Raw genomic sequence first — 20,161 nt, 5'->3', positions numbered from 1 at the left:
TCACACATTGTTAAGAGGAGCGCAAGTAACCATATTCCACGAATTCCTACCAATTAGCACAAAACAGTATACTCCCCTCAATTATAGTATTTAATTTTCTCAAAATTTAATTACGCCGAGCAGGCTCAATGCCGTGTGTCAAGAGAGTGAGCATGACCTCAGAAACAGCCTCTCATCGAGTTTACTCTATGATATGCGAAACCGCTGTTCTGATAAAACATACTTCAGCGCCGAGAATGCGCTCTTCACGCTGGCCTCTGCGACAGGCACACGAAAATCCACTTGCGTTACCGTAAACAGCTTTGGTTGCCACTCTTTTCGTTTTTCGCAAAATTTCCACGCATCCTTACTTTGTAATAACGCTGTACCCTGAGATATGCATTATCGCGCACGTTGCATGACCTCGGTTGTTCCACATCGCCAAGTTTTCCCGTAAACCGAAAACGACAAATTTTTTTCGGTTTCCCTCCGGAACGAAATAATAGATAACGTTTCGGTTACGTTTTCGTTCCGGTCAAAAATATAGTTTTTTTTCTTTTTTTTCGTTTTCGTTCCCTTCCGACACACTGACTACACAAAAGCGCTCCCTTGCCTTCAAAGATGTGTACGCGTAGCGTTTGCTGTACCGTTATGCATAATGCTCGCTAGCGCTCATTGCTTTGGCGGAGGCGAAACTTTTTTAGCGTGCCAAGGAAACAGTGATAACAAACTGTGACAGCAACAGTGGTAAACAAACATACGGATCAACAAGATACACAGCTACAGAAGCAAGCAAGCACGCAGGGAAACAATCACAGCCACCCGTGCACACACGCACACGTGAACACACAGTGTAGTGTGTGTATTTACACAGCTGTACAGAACCTATGGCACAAGGCCAGACACGAGCAAACACGAGCACTTACACGCACACACACAAACATACACGCACAAACAAACACACATATAAACACAAAACACACGCACACACGCATAATCGCACACGAATGCGCACATACACACACACACGTGCACACGTTCCGGAGCACTCGCACACGCAATATCACCGCCATCTAAAGCAGCTCCAAAAACAATGAAATCACTTGCCCCACTTTACCGAGAAATAATAATCCTCAGAAGGACCGCACGTTGTGTAAAACGCTACATCAAAGCCCCACAACAAAGATAGGCTTAGGGCAGAGAAGAGAGTGCGAGGATGACGGAACAGGAACAACATCGATTCCCACCCCTTGTGTATGTATAAATAGTTGTTCCAAAATGGCTTGACGGCTCCGAGCCGGGTGCATCGAAAATTGTACCCATCCCAGCAAAAAAAGAAAAAAAGCAGACCCCCCACTCTTTGCCCACGACACGCGCGCAATCAAAATCGATTGGAAGGGCGCGAACCGCAGTTTCGGATAACGTGCTTCGCGAAGGAGGATATATTGTTTCGGAAAGAACAAGCTTGTCGTTGTAGTTCGGTTCACAGATTTCTTCACCCTCCTCCTCCCGCCATCTTGGGCGTTGGTTAACCGTTCGTGTTTCAGGGCTGTGTCAATACGCGTTAACGAACTCATACAGTTCCCTGCAATATTTACTAGAGGGAACTTTGGCGCTGCGATCGTTCAGCCACCACTGGCGTAAATCTTGGGTGGTCAGGGGATCCCTGACCCCCCTTGTGTCCAGACTTGGGGGTGGTACACCTTTTGCAAGTGTCCCCTTCCCCTCACCATCCTTGATATTTATTTTTCAGACATGAAATTTCAGTTGCTTGACAGTCAAGTAAAGCGCTTTTAACTTTTCCGAACGCCTACTTTTCTTATGTTTTTTTTTGTTGTTGTTGTTGTAGTACGTGTGTACCTGTGTTCAATACCCCCCAGATGTGTAAAACTGCATTGATATTGGAACTGCCATTCGATCGGTTTTCGACAACACTCAATAGCACAATGCAATTACGTGAGGCCTGAGCCCATGCTCGTTTTTGAACATTTTATTTCAAAGCATGATTTTAATTTTTTATATAATTAGAAATAAAACCTATATTGGTAACAACAAGATGGCCACCATGGCAAGATTTGCGTTCCCCCTTGTGATTTTTCCGGATTTACGCCAATGTCAGCCACCATGGGATTGATGGTTAGTACATGGATTTTCTCAAGTCATTGTGCTTGCGGCTTCGAACGCACTCGTGGCTCTCATTGTTGCGGTGTTTCGGCTTTTGTTCCGGATAAAAGAATGGCTCGTTGGGAACCTCGCAAGCCGATTTGGATTGGTCAGTCAAGGTGAGGAACTGGGACGGCTGAACTTCCGCTGAACTTCGTCTTGCGACAAATCGGCTGCAGGTCGCATGGAGCCACACGTAGCCCGAAAAGAACGAGGCTTAGGCAAATCCATGCACTACCCATCATTCCCGTGCTGACTGAAGCGTCGTGCGTTGCAGCTCTCATCGAGACTAGCGCCAGATTTCCCTCTAATTTGCTGTAATGAGACTACGTTTCACGTTACAGCGGAAGACCGTAACGTGAAAGCGAAGACACTTAAACGGCCCGCTTGATTTCTGTCGAGAACAGACTGCGGTACACGAACAGCATGGAACGGCAAAAGAAAAATTGATCGGAAACGTTGATCGATATGAGGAAATGTGAGAAGGAAACGGTAATTTATCAATGCCTCACTGAAACGCCTTCGGTAATTGGGAAACTCGCAGGCGTGTATGGTAGTGGGAAAAAATAACGAGGCTCCTTAATGAAAAAAAAAAAAACAACAACAACCGCAGAGTGCTGCCTTGCGGCCGGTCTCGAAAGTAATTCAATATGAGAACGAGTTCAAACTAAAGCGTTTCGCGCGCGATGCATCGCAGACATGACATAAATGAAGTATTATTCAACACGGCGCAACTTACGCTGGAAGTACGGTTTTAATTCTTCGGGTATTGCGTTACACTCTCGCGGGGCTTGTAAGGATAACGCGCGCTGAAATTGACAGTCCGCTTAGTAGAACCATTACAGAATACCCCTCCTGTTTATCACCTGTCTGAGAGCATTTCGCTGATAGAAAATAGGAATCTTTGCTCATACATTCGTGAAGGAATGAAATTCTACATAAAATACGTACTCTAATAAAATTTTCAAAATTGTTTGGCACACCATGGAGCTCGCTCGTTCGTATCATAAACGGTATGTCATGAACTTGGAACACTGCTTGGCACTGATACTAACTAACCTCTATAAAATATTCGGCCACCAGTTTACTTAAAGTCGGGTTGTGGCGTTGTTACAACATATGTAAGCTCGATCTACTGTATATCCTGACGTCTGTGCTTCATATTAATAATACACCTATGTGCTTACGTCGCGTCTTTGATTGCTTGCCGCAATGTGAGGGGCCTTTTTCTTTTCTTGAAAGTATAAGTTAATAGGAGGACTCACCCTTACTGCAGGTGGACTTTCAGACCTCTTTCCATGCGTATTTCATGCGTCCACGTGCTCACTCTGTACGTATGCAATAAGTGACAAATGAGTTGAATGTAAATGTTGAGGTATAGTATAAACTGAGGGTCTTCGTCGACATTCATTCATTCATTCATTCATTGAGTTTGGTGGCGTCGAAATAAACATCGATTGACCACATTCATTAATTTATTTCATTTCTTTCGTTCCATTCACATCGTTACCGCTTTAGACGAAACATGATCGACTACAAATACGCGTGCAATGCTTCTTGCAGACGGAATCTACCACACGGTGGACATCCTGGACACGGCGGGATCGCACCACTTCCCAGCCATGCGGGAACTGAGCATCCGCTCGGGTCGGGGATTCGTGCTCGTCTTCTCCGTCGACAGCCTACAATCTTTCCACGAGGCCGCCCAGCTCTGGCATCTCATCGCAAAGATCAGGGGTACGTACTGAAACAGCTCTGGTTTTATTAAGGCGAGAGGCTTACCTGCATCATCAAACGCGAAAATTGACCGTCGGCGGCGTCAACAAGAGTGAAGCAAAAAAAAAAAAAAATCATCGTGATGTCGTCGATATATCACTACATCGTGTCATCACCTATCGCCAAATATGTGGCGTCATCACGACGTCACTATGACGTCAGTGTGACGTCACAAAGATGAAATCATCACATGACATCATCGCCTGTTCAAAGGAGGGCTGATCATGGAGGCGATGCAAAAATAACGTTAGGTGCGGATAGCTTTCGGTGGGTGGCATTGCAGGATCACTACATCGACTGAGAAGAAAAAGATGGCTTTTGCCTTCGAATCATCTTAGGGTGAACGCATAAGCGACCCTGTGATGTTTTTTTTTTTTTTTTACGGGACTATGAGAGCAGCCCGCTAATACGATGACTCGGGTAGCCTTGTAGTTTTGCTTCGAGGAGTTATAAAGACGAGTGGTTCCAGAGGTGGGGGCCGAATATCGGGACCCTTTCAGCACCCTCCCCACCCCACCCCTTAGAAAATGTCCTGTATCTGCCCCTCCATAAGCGAATCTTGAGAGCGTGGGTCCTATTCCAGGCCACGGCGGACGCATTTCGATCGGGGCGAAATGCAAAGAACACCCGTATGCCAAGATTTAGGTGCATGTCAAAGAATCCCAGGTGGTCTAAATTAATCCGGAGTCTTCCACTTCGGCGTGCCTCATAATCATACCGTAGTTTTGGCACGTAAAAGCACGGCAATTATTAATAAATAAGTTGACCTGGTTTTCTTAACACATAGTTGAGCTCGTTGGCGCATTGCAATAAGCAATCACATATCCAGCCAAAAACGAACGCAGGAAAGCAGCTAGACTATCAACTGTTTATTCAACAGAGCGGGACTCAAACATGTACAGTCACGCGGTCACATGGCCATGTCACAGTCACCTTCAACTCAGCCAACCTTCATCAAAAATGCAAAGTTACCTACGAGATACGTAGATGCACGTGAGCTTTGCATTTCTGATTAAGGTTGGCTCAGTTTAAGGCAACTGTGCCATAGCCATGTGACCGCGTGACTGTACATATACTATCCTACGTAAGACACATGAGCACCACCACCTTGGGCTATTAACGAATGTTTTCTCATTTTTGTATATCGTGACGTGAATTTTATAAGGTCATGGAACGTCGAATATGCACCAACCCGAAACTTTTCATGCCTCTGTGTCTACCCTAGCGCTTTTCGTTTAGTTGTTAAAAGATACACAACGGCAAGGCCATGGACAAATATAGCCGCAGGGAAACCCACCCCTAAAATTGTCTCTAGTTGAGCCCAGCTCTGTTGAATAAAATAACTCACTGAGTCCCTTATGCATCCGCCTCAGTCGACTCGAAGGCGAAAGCGATCTGCTTTTTTTTTTCTAAGTCGATGTACTAAATCTCTCGCACCCTCCTCCGAAAGCTCTCTGCGACTAACGTGGTTTTGCAGTGCCCCCAAGATCAGAGGCATTGTAAGCTTTCAGCACCTCGTCTTGTTTTGCACTGCCTCCGGGATCGGCCCACCCTTTACCAAGCAATGATGCCATTTGATGACGTCATGATGACGTGACAAATCTTGGCGATCTTTAACGTAATGATGACCTCATATGGTGACGTGATCACATGATAATTTTTGGCATCACTCATGTTGACGCCGCCGACGTGAGACGCCGACGTGGGACGCCGGTCAGTTTTCGCGTTTGGTAAGGCATTTAAGGCTTTCGCCTTAAAATTGGCAGTCTAGCCGCTTCCCTGTCTTCTCAAGGAACCGTTTCCTGCGCTCGTTCGTTTTTGGCTCGACGTATATTTTCTTAATTGGTTTATTTAATCGTCGTCTTTCTCGTTGTCTTACTCTGTCGCGAATATAACGCAAGGTGCAAGGCGCATGCAAGGTTCAACGGTCAAGAGGGTCGAACGCCTAGCGTCGCCAGAGACGCCGGGAATGCTGAGCGGATGTCGGTTGCGCTTCAGGTGGCAGCGCGGTCGCTGGGAGCGGATTTTCGGGGCGGGTGTCGGGGAAAGGAAGAACGCGAGAAGAGGTGAGGGTGAGAGCGTCGCTTCTTCACAACACCCACGCAAGCAAACCTCCCCACTCCCCACCCAGCCCTCCCTAGAAAGCCTCTTCTCACCCCGGGCCTGTGCTGCTGACAATCGGGAAAGGAACACGCTGGCGAAGGGCCACCACCCTTCGACATTTTCAGCGCGCTCCGCTCTCCGCCGATCGAAGTCGGACTCCGCTCGAGGGTGCCCGAGACCCCCACCACCCTCAACCCCCTGCCATACCTTCACTATAGTACTTCTGTTTCTTATATTCTCTATCTGCTTCTTCTTTTATTCTTTCTTTCACCACCATCGCATACCTTTGTCCAATTACATTTCTTTCGTGTTTCTGCCAAAACCCACCGCCATCTGACCTCCATTCCGCAGCTTCTCCTCTTCTCTTTCCCCCTTCTCTTCCGCTTTCCCACCCTTGCCCCAGATTTGTAATGCCGTTCCATTTCACGCTGTCCCTTCCTATAACTCATTTTGCTTTGACGCTCCCCGCCGACTTGGGAGTCTGAATACCTTGTCGCTGGAGTGAGAGATTGGCGGCTCCGCTAGATTCTCGCTTTGTTATTATGTGATTAGTATCGCTATTCCTATTATTGTCAGCATTGTTGTTACCTACATTTCTCAACTGACGCTTCTTGTAGGAGAGGCCGGCGCATTTACTGGTGCCGGCTGGCTCTCTCCGCAACGCATTTTTTTGTCCCCAATCATAGGCGTGCGCAGGGTTCCGCATTAGAGAGGGCGAAGTGGGTGACGTTTCAATGCAGTCCATCCCTTTGCCCTCCTCCCAACACCCTCCCATTGAGACCCTCATGATCGGAAGCTCTTCCCCAAGTCAATCGACTTCTCAATTTGCCTTCTTTTTGTTAAGCAACCGTTCAGACGTGTAGTGTCCCCCTCTCTCCTATTTTTCACGTCTCCATTCCCTCACCCACTATCCCGCCGCATACGGACAGTTCCTTCCGTATCACCGGATTATTCTTCCTTTGTGACCCCAATTTCAGATTTCTGCTCCCTAATCTTCCCTAAGGACTTCGCGTTATTTCATGTCTTCCTTTTCTCTGAGGTAACAGCTGGCTCAACTCTCTCATCAGCGTCACGGCTCTCTCAGTTCTTAAGCAGAGACACAGTCGAGGCGCGTTTAGTGTTTTCCCTTTTTCTTCATCTTCCTTACCCGTCGTCGGTGTAACTCTTCCCTGGGGTACGCCGAGGCTTACATAATACCCTTTGGCTAACTACGAAGAAGTCAAGAATAAAAGAAAGTGTAGCGCTTACTCCCCATCTTCCTCCATAGGAAGGAAGGTCGTTCCACTCATATTTCCCGAATTGGGGACTTCCTCCTTTCTCCTCTTCCTCTCCATCCCAGCTGGCCCGCACTCTTCCTTTGTCGCACGCCATCCTATTTCGGGGGAGCGGGTTTACGGCAGGAAAGCCGCCGGCGCCGCCGCACCAAAGCCCTGGCGCCGGCGCTCCGCCGGCTAGAGTGTTTCTAATGGTGCGCAACCGCAGCGCATCCCCTCGGATTCATCGCGAGGAACCAACAGGTGGCGCCGAGAGCGGACGCCATTTCCCCCTTTTTTCCCGTCCTCTCTCATTCACACATCCTCCTCATAATGCTTGGTGGTGAGGAAAGGCGCTTATTTCTGCAGCCCACAAGGCAGCACGGCGCTGTGTGGTAGTCCAGGACTTCTTATTGGGGAAGTTGGTGGTCAGATTGGTTGGGTATGTTTGATTGTGGCGCAAGGCACACTACGTGAAAAGGGGAAAAGAAAAGATATAATAAAAAAGCGTGGGCTTCGGTTTTTTTTTTCCCCCTTTTCACGAAATGTAACCAAGCTGTATGGTAGAATAGGAGGAGGAGGATGGAAGGAAGTGAATAATAGGAGTGGAAAAGAGAGGCCACCTCCTCGGGATGAATACCCACACCACTGTGCGCCAGGTCGGGGTACCTCTCGCCATTATAAATACCGGTGGGTGCCCACCACCGTAGGGAACCGAACCCAGTACTTCCCGCATGCAGGGGGACGCTGTGCCACTTGACTACCGCTGCGGTTCACACCTCCTCTTTCCCTCCGTGAAGCGAGTGCACAGAGATGTGCACAAGCTTCCTTTTCTTCAATAAGACTTGTAAAACTTGTTGCTGGACGAGATGGTTCGTGACATTGAAGTGCAAAGTGCGCTCCCTTCGTCTGCGTCTACAGCAGTTGTCCATTTTTATCCTTCAACTTCCCTTTCTTCCCCACTGCAAAATCCACCCTTCGTGTCCCTGTTTCATTTCTTTCAGTACCGTTTCCCTCGCGCGAGTATTCATTCCGCAGTTCCCTTCCCTACCATTTTCCTTATTGTATCCCTTTTTCTCGGTGTCTTTTTCACGTCCGAGGCCTTCCTCTTTCGCAATCGTAGATCCCCATCTGCCCTTTACTCGCTGCCGCAGCTTAGTCGAAACTGTTGTGCAATCCCGAAGTGGGGAGAGGAGGATAAGGTGCTGGGAAAAGAAGGAGTGAAAGGTTACCGACGTTACGGCACCATCTCGGCGTCCCCCTGGAATACCTTGGTTTCTATATTTGAAGTGACTTCCCTCCCTTCCTCTCTGCCATCGTAGGCGCGAAGGCTTTGGCGCTACAGGCGCAACGGGTGGTTGCTTCTTCGCGAGAAGCGCAGCGCAATGCATATCTATATATATATATATATATATATATATATATATATATATATATATATATATATATATATATATATATATATATATATATATATATATACAGCTCTCGCGTGATCGCACCGATAGCGGGGGAACGGCACTTCCTGGTTTGCTGCACGGCCGCAGTCGTGTAATCACCGACCGTCGTTTCGTCGACGTGTGACAAGCACGTCCGTTTCCTTTTAAGGCGAAAGCCTTAGGCGCCTCATCAAACGTGAAAAGTCACCGTCGGCGTCAGCAAGTGCTGATAAGGAACAGCGCGAAAAAAAGACGGGGACGAAAACAGCACACACGGGACAAACGTGTCCCGTGTGGTCACATTTCGTCCCCGCGTTATTCCGCCCCTGTGTTTATTATCAGTATGAACAACCGACTAGCCCAGTCAGCTACCTTACTAAATCAACGCGAAGTGACGCAAAAAAAAATCATCTGATGACGTCACAGATAGCCAAATTTTGTGAAGTCATCATGACGTCACATGACGTGACGACATGTGATTACGTCATGGTGAGCTGATACCGGAGGTGGTGCAAAACTACCTTATAGGTGCAGAAAGATTGCGGGGTATGTGGCGGGGATCAATGAAGAACATGGCTTTCGCCTTCGAGTCGTTAAGGGACTGTGTGACTTTGCATTACGTCATCGCCGACGGCGACGAAGAAAGACCCCTACTGCGGTTGCTGCTCGACAGGTATACGTGGGATTCCGTGGCTGAGAGACGTGGTCGGGTGCGACTCCCGGCTGCGTTCCGATGGCACGACAAAGTGCTCGTGCGTACTCAGCTTGGAGGTGAAAAATTTGAGGCGAATTTTTCTTAGGGGAACTGTCGTGTGTCCGACTCCTTATATGCTCGTGTCTTGCAGCGGGAACACTAACGAACAGTAGTTAACGCTAGGCAATAGTTATCCGACCTTAGATAACAAATAGCCGACATCAGCCAATGCTTCGTTTTTTGTTTTTTTTTTTTTTTTTTTGCGTCATTGAGCGTCTCACTTCTCACTCAATGCCCGGAACGGCTTCGTAATAACAAAAGTGCGGAGTGCTGGGCTTGTTGGTTGCACATGATTAAAATAAACAACGCGAAAACGACAGGACACACAGGAAGGGAACGCACACAGCGCCGTGATGTGGTGTTCAGTGCTGTGTGCGTTCCCTTCCTGTGTGTCCTGTGGTTTTCGCGCTGTTTATTCTAATTAGTAATGACGTTTCGTTGAGAATTAATTAATCTATCAGTATATATTTACTCTTGATTGTGATATTATATTAATGGTTCTACGTCATGCTCTATTTAACCCGTGTTTTCCCCCCAATTTTGTCTTTGAATGTGGTGTTTATTTTAATGTGATCCAAGAAACTGCTTCTGAGATTACACTTAACTTCCTGTAACGTGTGCTTCTATTGGAAAACAATTGACATTTAAGCGATCATGGATCTATACATGACACTATTGTGGATTATGTACAAGCCGTGCGTCGTCTTGCACTTATGAACGGCGTTCAGTCATAGAACAGAAGGGTGACAAGTTCAAGAACGGCAGAGAGTTTGATACGGTGAGATTAGAAACTCTGCTTGGCGTGCAGTCGAATTAGCTGTGAGAAGACTTCGCTCTGCGTTGTAAAAAAAATGTGGTCATTGATGATGCTGATCTTTAGCACTTCTTCCTGGAAGGTGGTCTTTAGACAGGCGGCGTGCCTCAGGGGCTTAATTGCATACGTACCCCACCCCCCCTTTCCACGTGAACATGGATTCGACTTTCTGGTGCAGTATGCATTTCCCGCCTGACGTTTACAATTGAACCCCGGCTGGCCCGCAGCAGCTCGTGAAGCACAGGGTAAATTGAAGATCGTTGGGAGATGTCTTTGTTCTGCAGTGGACATAAAATGGAATGAAGATAACACCGAGTAGAATTGCTGCGTTGGTTCTTTCCCCAGAGTGATTCAGCACAACGAGGCACCGCTCGGGTGCTCGCTGCTAATGACAAAAGGATACGTGCGCCGCAGTACTTCAAGAATGCACAGGTGGACACATAAGTGTGTGTGTATACACATACGGCACACAACTATACATGGCTTGCACCTACGTCACTCGACGTCACTGCTCGGAGCGAGTCGGCCATATTGGTGAACAGCGGTTAGACCTTGCTCAGCGCTGCCTCGCAGCACCGGCGAGTTTTTCGCTTGACTATCGTTATATGCGCAGTTGTAGGCTGCTATAATCGTAGCGACAGCTGGGAAAGAAAGAAGCAGCCCACTAGTACGAGCTTCTTTCGAATACCAAAGGCTATTCAAGGCCAGTGCGTGCGTACGAAAATGCTCAGCGCCAACCGTCGTATGACCTGGCTGGCGCACATAAGGCGTGCAAATTTCGACGAAGAAAACCCCAAAGTTCGTGTGTGTGGAGCGCACTTCGTAGTAGGCAAGCGAAAAAGAGAGGAGATATGAAAACACTAATTAACACGGATGCTCTTGTGTTCGTAGGAAAGCCGTCCGCGTTGTTCGACGAGACGAACCCAGATTGGGCGCCGTCTCTACGACTCGGCTACAGCTTCAAATGCAGGCGCTGCGCGACATAAGCGCGCAGAAAACAGCGTCACGAAAAGCGGCAAGCGGAGGCCGAACGGCGCCGAGCACAGGCCGATGCGTGTTCATGAAGCCGAATGTGGCTTGCTCTCGATGACGGTCCGCATGCAGTGCCAAAACCCTCAGCACTACGTTCACACACGCGTACATACGTCCCTCTATGTATATGACAAAACGGACAGCAAAGGGGAGGCGCGATCGAAAAACACGCTACCGCGTGAGCACCTCGCTACGCTCGCATGATAACTAAGCGCATTCGTTGATTTAGCAGCGTTCGTGCATCGCTTTTGATAACTCAAGGCTGGCGAATGGGTCAATTTGATGACAAGCACGATCACATTCGTGGTCGCGAAGCTCTTTTGCAGACAGGCTCTTTACCCATCCGCTGGTAAAGTAGTTGTGCGATTCCATTGACTTGTACGCCTTTATTTCGCCCAGAGTAACAAGGTTACTGCTGAAAACCAAATAGTTCGCGATGTCGCCGTGCGACACTTCTGGGAAGGTGAAGATGTTCGAAGTCGTGTCCGTTCCGGGTCGAAGCGTATGATCCACTCTGTCGCACAACCGCACTTTTACATCATAGCGAGAACACGCTTGCCCTATCACTTCTGAATGGTACGCCGCATTTAACAGCTGCCTTGTGCCAACCGGCGGCACGATGCACAATAAACGGCTCGCGAAAAAAAAAAGTGACCGTGGCAATGCGGCTGCGTCAGCTCCACCGTACTGAACACTGTAGTCACACGGCTGGTACGTACGGCTTGTCTGTGCGGGTGTTCATCAATATGGCCGCCGCAGCAGGACCGCAGCAATGGTGACGTCACGTGCAAGCCATGTATATAATGCCACACGCGAATGTTATTTCTTTGTGTGTCAAGTGAGACCTTCATTTAAATTTGAAAGATATCCGGGGATAACAACCTCGTAAAGGCAATCTTAACAGAATCTCAAAAGTTTAATCAACGAATTCGACGGGATATTGTAGGCCGAGAAATATGCCTGCCTGAATGATCTAGCTGTAACACTTGTTGAAGTCTACCCGCCAAGCACGGTGGTAGAGCGGTTACGGTGCTCGACTGCTATAGCCCGCAGGTCGTGGTATCGAATCCCGGCAGCCACCGCCTGCATTTAGATGTAGACGGAATGCTAGAGGCCCGTGTGCTTAGATTTAGCAACACGTTAAAGAACGCCGAATGGTCAAAATTTTCGGAGACTTGCACTACGGTGTCCCTCATATTCATATCATGGATATGGGACATACAACTGCTATAATTATATTATTGAAATCTGGCCCAAGCATTCAATCGCGCTCTCGCATTTCGCGTTAAGAAAAAAAAAAAGGTTCTTCGGGAGCACGCGCGTCTACTACATAAAACAGCAACAAACGGTTGAACAAAAAAAAAAGAACGGAGGCCGAAGCTCTAATATCCTTTGACTGCTGTTTGCACGTCGTTTACGTAACCGCGTGACCCAGCTCTCCGAAAGGTCGGTCGGACTTTCAAAGCCTTGGCCTACATCGGAAGCGCGGCACATCTACGGAGTACAAAGCTAATAAACGTCAAACCATGTTTCCTTTCGTAAGAGTAGATTCAGGGACTGTATAGAGACAGAGAGTCCACATATAGAGTCGTCAAAGGTCGAAAAACAGTTGCGCACGGAGTCGTCCGAAAAAGCTGGAACTCATTCAGCGGCGTAGGGTTTCGCGCGAAAAAAAATGTGAGACTGCAGGAGCTATTAACCGCGTCTGTCTGTGCCGGACTTTCGTGTCGCCGGGCGGAGCGCGCATTCTCGGCCCGAGTCGATTGATTTCGTAACAAGCTGTCTCTCTGCCAACCTCAGCGTCCATCCAATCGGGACTGCCGCGGCGTCAGCGGGGGATTGTGCTGCTGCGGTCGTCGTCGTCGTCTGGCAGCTATACAGTGACTGGTCTCTTACGAAACCCGTTCGCTGGGTAACTCGTGAACGATGCGGCAGAAACAAAAAAAAAGGATATTGTGTTAGTGTTGAAGGCACGTGCATAGAGGCTATCACATGTGTAGTAAGCTTCAACTTATAGTGTAGTAAACTTCAACTTATACGTGTAGTATAGCTTAACAGAGATAGAAAGAGATGGAAAGCGACACACACAAAAAAGATGATAGAAAGAAGAGAGGAAGCATGGCCATCTATACAGTACAGTACAGCAAGTATAGTTTGCCGTGTGGCCCAGAAAAGCTATCATCTTCAAGAACCGGCACGCTCTCTCTTCACTATCTTCTTCATCTTCGTCCTCTTCTTCCTCTTCCGCTTAGCTCCCAGAACGCGTGCGCCCATTTGCCCACCGCCAGTCCACCAGCTCCCCCGTGACCCAACCTTGCGCAACTTTGCGCAAGCTGCGCTAATATTTTTTGACGAAAACTGTAGATTTGAAGAAAGGTAAAGGCGTAACCATAATAGCAGGGGGAGGGGGGGTCGAGCCCCCTATGAACCACCACCCTGGCCTGGCCACTGAAGACAGGAATAGCTTAGCCACTACCCCTGTTCCCGAGGGCCGCGAAGGCCCAAGGCCATCTCCTTTCACTCCTCCCGCCCCCCCCTTTTTCTTCTCACTTTTCGGAAGCCCTTCAACAAACACATTCCTCTTCCAGTTGCGATTCCGCCTTTCTTCACGATGCCACGGCGCATGCGCCTTTTCCCCTAGCGGTAAAGTCGCGAGACGCCCCTTGATCTCGGAGGCTTTCGTTTTGACAGTACCGGTTGTCTCGTTTTTTTCCGGCACCTACGAAAGCGATAGAAGGCAGCACAAGAAGATGAAAGAGGCGGACTGTCGCTCCGGGGCCTGTGTTTAGTCCTCGGACAGTCGTGTAGCGCATCGGTCTTCCGAGTTGGGAAGTGCGCCCAAGCTCTAAACACGGCGCGGAGGCCTCGGACACACAGAACGTGGGAAATACCAGGCCAGAGCGATCCCCGGGAAAAAAAATATCTTGCCTTATAGAGAGATCACGCGATACTACCGTACGTGACCTGTCTACGGCATGGTCTGCCTCCCATAGCTGCGCGTACAATGACGAACGAAATCCCGGTCTTCCCGTATACCATTATATATACATATATATATATATATATATAGCCTCCGTTTATGCAGCCCTCTCGCTGTCACAGAGATATCCCGCTCGCGACGTGCATTGCAACGACGACGACGCGATTCCATAAACGTCACAACTCCGGCGTTCGCTCCATTTATTTACGCGACGAGCGAGCGCTCTCCTTCGATTCCGGCTGCAAGTCACGTCATATCGGCCGCGGATCACGCGTGAACGGACCCCCGCGCGCACATGTTTACGTTTCTCAGACGTATTACATGCGCGAGATTTTTTTTTTTTTCCCGCGTAGAGTTTATCGCAAGGCAAGTGGAGATGATGATGGTTTGGTCTCGAGATTACTGCTCGGCATTCGCGCATCGACGAAAGGGCGCTAATGCAGCACCATGGTCAGTGTATGAACTGCGAACGGCAATATACAGGCGCTATTTGTGGTTCACCCAGAAAAATACTATCATATTTCATATATATATATATATATATATATATATATATATATATATATATATATATATATATATATATATATATATATAGAGAGAGAGAGAGAGAGAGAGAGAGAGAGAGAGAGAGAGAGGTGGGCTAGTTGGTGAACATTCATGTTTAAAGCACAAAGCTTTTAAGCGCACATAAAACATTCTGTTACGGGTATGAATAAGAAGTCGCAGCGAGAAACACAATATATATACTGATGTTTTGACCCGGCTACCGGCCTTTATCAAAATCAAAAATAAAAGCCGGTCCCTGGTCAAAACTTCAGAATAAGTGTTGTGTTTTTCACTCAGGCTGTCTATGCATGCACGCATATTGTTTTGTAGTTCTGGCGCACATGTAGTCAAAAAATGAAGGAGCGAACTTACCGAAATCGCATATTTTTACTGGCTAACGTTTCGGCCGTGGCGGCTAACATTTCAGCCATGCCACGGCTGGAACTTTATCCGCCAGTAAATATATGCGATTTTCCTAAGTGTCCTCCATCATTTATATATCTTTTTGCCATTCCCTATACTTAAAAAAAAACGAAACTTGATGTTTCATATTAACACATAGCTGTAAAGGGGCGCATCACAGACGTCAATACGTGTGCCACATCATTCCTTTCGATGCCGACAAGCACTGTATTATACGCATGCTTTTCGAATACATGTGTACCAGTGGCGTAGCTATGGGGAGGGGTTGGAAGGTTCGAACCACAACCCCCCCGAAAATTTTCAATGTTGCATGCGTATATATACACGCACACGTACGCACAAACATACATAAAGTATGGTTAACCCACACCCCAACCCCGAAAAAAATTTCTGGCTACGCTACTGGTATGTACCAAAGTAAGCACAATGCTAATATGCCGTATAATACAGAGCATGGAATATTAGACGTGTTGTTATTTTGCAGGCCAGTGTTTTGGCTTCCAATGTTGCGGTTAACCTTTCCTTTTTACTTGATATAAGCCCTGCATATAATAAGATTGTAGGATTGGGCGTGTTGGTACAACATGGCTAAGAGCGCATATCTGCGCAAACGACAAGAGGAGACAGCAGGGACACAGCTCAGTGCCCTCTCTTCTGTCCCCTCCTGTCGTTTGCGCTGACATGCACTCATAACCCTGCTATAACTGACGCCTACACGCATAGCTCAGCAAAAAAAAAAAAAAAAAAATGGAGCTCACTCAGACTCACTCGAGAAATATATAGTTTGCTCTGAGGGCTCACTCGCACTCAGGCTCACCAAAATTTTCCTCATTCGGACTCTCTCGGACTCAAGACTCACTTAACTTTTTCTCAACTGGACTCACTCGGACTCAAACTCACCGACATATTACTCAGCTGGACTCACTCAGACTCAGACTCACGGCTTGACCCGAGTCGGAGTGAGCCTGAGTGAGTCGATACACGAGTCCGTTAGCGTAATATTAGCTTTTTCGATCATGGTACCAGTGCTCTTTAACGCCAATATCTCACATAATCGGTGCTCCACGATACGCCTTTTGATCTTGTACCTTCAAATACGCATTGCCAGTGGTTTCAATCCAGTGAGGACATTTTTATGAAATACGCGATTCGCACTAGATATTTTACCAATAACTTCATGTGAAAGAGTTTGCGGGGCGAGCTCATGGCACCCACACCCCACTCACACTTATGACCAATAAATGCTTAGGTGGAGCATGAACGCTCGTACGTTGACATACGTGTGAATAGACTTGAGTATAAACTTAAGCCGATATAAGACTGATAGTAACGCTGAAGATGAGTAGATAGGACCATAGGTCAGCAATAGCAGGTGGAGCTCATCCAGACTCACTCGAGCAATATATTGCCACGCGCTTAATATGCCAGCGAGAAAGAGGCAGACGAAGACGCAGTAGCTCTCGCGCCAGTGCCTTTGTTTTGGCTGTGCTGTGCCGACCCCGTTCGGGACTTGGGGCCTTGTATCGCCGCCTTGTGCACGTCGCCTTTGTATTAAACGTGCCAATATCTTGTGCTTAGGGCTCACGATATTTTTTCCTCAACCGTTCTCACTCGGACTCAGACTCACTAACATTTTCCTTAGCCGGATTCACTCAGACTCAAATTCACCAAAATATTACTCACCCGGGCTCACTCAGACTCAGACTCACATCCCGATCTGAGTCTGAGTGAGTCTGAATGAGTCGAATCATGAGTGAGAGTGCCAACCTATGCCTACACCTACATGTCGCCATGTCGCACTCCGCCCACTGAGTCTCTCGTTTGCGCAGGCGAACGCGTGCCCATCGTGCTGGTGGGCAACAAGTCGGACCTGATCTCCAACCGCCAGGTGTCGCAGGACATGGCCATGAAGCTGGCCCAGGAGAGCATGCACAACTGCCGCTACCTCGAGACGAGCGCAAAGTACAACGTCAACGTGGCCGCGCTGTTCGTCGAGCTGCTCCAACAGGCGTGCGCCATGGAGCGGCAGCAGCCCCAGGGCGCCGTCTCCTCGTCGACTCCCGGCGGCGGCGCTGGTAGCGGTCGCTCGTTGTCCATGCAGGACCGACCGCCGGACTCGCCGCTGCTTCAACCAAACAAGTCCACGTCGCGTCGGCTCTCCCACCGGCTCAGCTCACTTGGTAGCCTGCCAAGCATGCGTCGCAAGTCCAGCGCCGCGTCCACGACGGGGGGCTGCGGTACGGGCACGTGTCCCTCGCCTTCGACCCCGCGGAGTCGCAAGGCGTCCAGACAAGTCGAATCGTCGTCATCGTCGTCGGCGGCCAACCTCGACGGCGCAGCGGACCCGGACCAGAAGTGCCACATCTTATGAACCGCTCTTCTATATACCCATGCCCGTCATGTTGGGTGTACAGTGAGGTCGCAAGGGTTCACGGGACACGAGAATCCGCATTTTTCCTCTTCCTGCGCTGCCCTCTGCCGTTTTGGTAGGGGCCGGGACAACCGGTATTGCCAGAACGAAGGCCTCCGAGATCAAGAGGTGTTTCGCGACTTTCCCGCTAGGGGAAGGGCGCATGCGCCGTGGCACCGTGAAAAAGGCAGATGGCGGAGAAGCTGTCCTCCCCTGCTGAAGCCCCTTTGGGCACGTAGCCTCGGATTCAAAGTTCGATGTGTAGAATAGGTTAACGGTAAATTGGGTCGAGTATAGTTTTTGTTGATTACTCATACAGCGTGAAGTACTTGGACAAGAGGGAGACAATGCATGACCCTGTTGCTTCTGTGTCTTCTTTTAGTATCCTTACTTTTCGCTGTATGAGTAATTTATCGTAATTTCTTTTTCTCAACCTACAAGATGATACGTTCAATTAGTAGCGTCCTGTCTTGAAAGGACAAGGAATCCGTATTTGTCGTGAAAACCGTGTCCCGTAAACTATTGTGGCCAACTGTACGTGTTGCTCTCTTGATCCCGCTCACCTTTTCGCTCTCTTTCTCTGTGTATGTGTGTATGTGCTTTTTTTCCTGTTTGACAGAACTGTTACGTATGCACCCTTGTTAACGGAAAGAGTCGTACGGGAACACGCAAGTAGCATGAAGGTTCGTTAAAGGCGAAAGTACACGGGCATCCGCTGCCAAGGCGGACGCCAAGTTGTACATTCACGTCGTATTGTACGCATCCTGTGTCGAAAGGTTGTAAGGTCGTCCCGACGGGTGACCGTGACAGTTACAGAGGACCGCTTAGACATGTGGCCTTCTATACCGCAACAGTCGACTCTGTGAAGGCACATCAAACAGAAGCGCGTTACTCCTCGTTGCTAACTCGAGGTGTACGTAGCGTTTTGAGCACTACAGAGTGTCACTGTAGGGAGCGCAGAAGCTGTCACACGGGGTCACCCGCGGAATGAACGTTAGACTCACACGGTAACCATGGATATGACAAAGTTCCATTCGGCTCTATAGGCTCTCATGCGGTAACCACATGAAGCATATAGTTCTCACGGAATCTCAGACGCTGCGTCGCCACGTCCATTTCACGGAGCGCAACGACCACGAAGTATAGGAATATACATGACCCAATCATATTTCACAGCATTGCTTCTTCACTCGAAGCAATCGCGATCACCTGCCTCGAAATAGACGTGGCGTCGCAGCGCCGATCGATGATACGCTCGAAATACGCTTAGTGTGGTTGGCGCTCGAGATCAGGCAAGTGCTGGCTATTCCACAGCTTCCCCATGCTGCTGTATACATACACTCGTTCTGGCTCGTGGGCATCATAGACATTGGCGTGTGCACGTAAGGTGGAAAGGGGGGGGGGGGGAGTGGGGCGCCAAGTGTGCCCCCATGCCTTTGCTCAGACAGACCTGTCCCGTCATGGTTTAAAGTACAGGGTTATGGCCACGCAGCTTTTTCACGAGAATGGCTGCCGAGGACCGTTGATGTCGCAATTTAAGAACTCTTTACTTGCCAGCTTTACTCCTGGAAAGCCGGAGACCAAAGGCAGGCCGTTGTGTCATGAGAAGCACGTCATTGCTTTATTTTCATTATTGCGTCCATTTGGAAGCTTATTTTTTTGTCGGACTCTACCAAAGGTATTTAGGGGAGGGGTGCCGTGTACGCCTATGATCACAGAGTTTCTTAAAGCTACACAACCGCCGGCATCGATACCTTGGAGATAACGTTCGGAATGACCGTGTGGTGAAAGGCTATACTTCCATTCCAACTGTGGTGCCATCTAGGTAGACTGGTTCTCGATCTTAAGTTGCAAGGTTCGGAGAAAAAAAGTTACCACCTGTCGCAAAGTGTCGCCGTAGAAACGTTGACCGTAACTGCGTTGAAATTAATGCGTTTCCCAAGCTTCCCTCCCGCATGGCACATGACACATCATCTTATCTGTGGTATGCAGATGCGCGTCGCCATGACACCAATATTAACTGCCTACCACACACATCGTGCCCTCTGCCTTTGAGAATATATGTACTTACTTGTGTGTCTCATTTCTTTCTTTTATTTTTCTTGATTTTTTTTCTAACTTCTCTTCCTCCGGCTAGCCCTACTTTCTCACGGACGTTGTATAACAACCACGGCGCACAAGCATCTTGCGACGTTCTCTCCATGTGGGGTTTCGTAAGCCGATAAATCGACGCGAGTTCCCTCACTTCTCGCGTATCCCATACAAGCATAGAGTTAATATACTAACTGTTATAACTCTATGCAAACAAGCGAACCAAACAAACGCTAACCGAACGGTGTTCGCTCACTATACGAGGTTTACAGGACGCGCCTAAGTGTGTATACAATGCTCGCAGAGAGGTGTCGCAAGCTATAGGGGCTGAGACGTAATTTATGAGCAGTACACGAGCACGAGTTGCGCACGGTTATATTGTTCGTCGTCTGTGT

General features: G+C 48.5%; 1 protein-coding gene across 1 annotated transcript in view; it reads left to right on the top strand.

The window, feature by feature from the left end:
- The window catches only part of LOC125758031 (ras-related protein Rap-1b-like), an 87,440-nt gene extending 69,241 nt beyond the window's left edge, over positions 1-18,199 (top strand). Inside the window, exons 2-3 of the mRNA XM_049414574.1 lie at positions 3,706-3,879; positions 17,095-18,199. Coding sequence (XP_049270531.1) covers positions 3,706-3,879; positions 17,095-17,636 — 716 coding nt within the window. The 3' untranslated portion in view covers positions 17,637-18,199. The remainder of the gene's footprint in view (positions 1-3,705; positions 3,880-17,094) is intronic.
- The last annotated feature ends 1,962 nt before the right edge of the window (positions 18,200-20,161 follow it).

Source organism: Rhipicephalus sanguineus, chromosome 4 (assembly GCF_013339695.2).
Source record: "Rhipicephalus sanguineus isolate Rsan-2018 chromosome 4, BIME_Rsan_1.4, whole genome shotgun sequence".
In the NCBI taxonomy this organism is placed as follows: domain Eukaryota; kingdom Metazoa; phylum Arthropoda; class Arachnida; order Ixodida; family Ixodidae; genus Rhipicephalus; species Rhipicephalus sanguineus.
The sequence above is the reverse complement of the archived record's forward strand: the minus strand, read 5'-3'. Positions and strand labels throughout refer to the sequence as shown.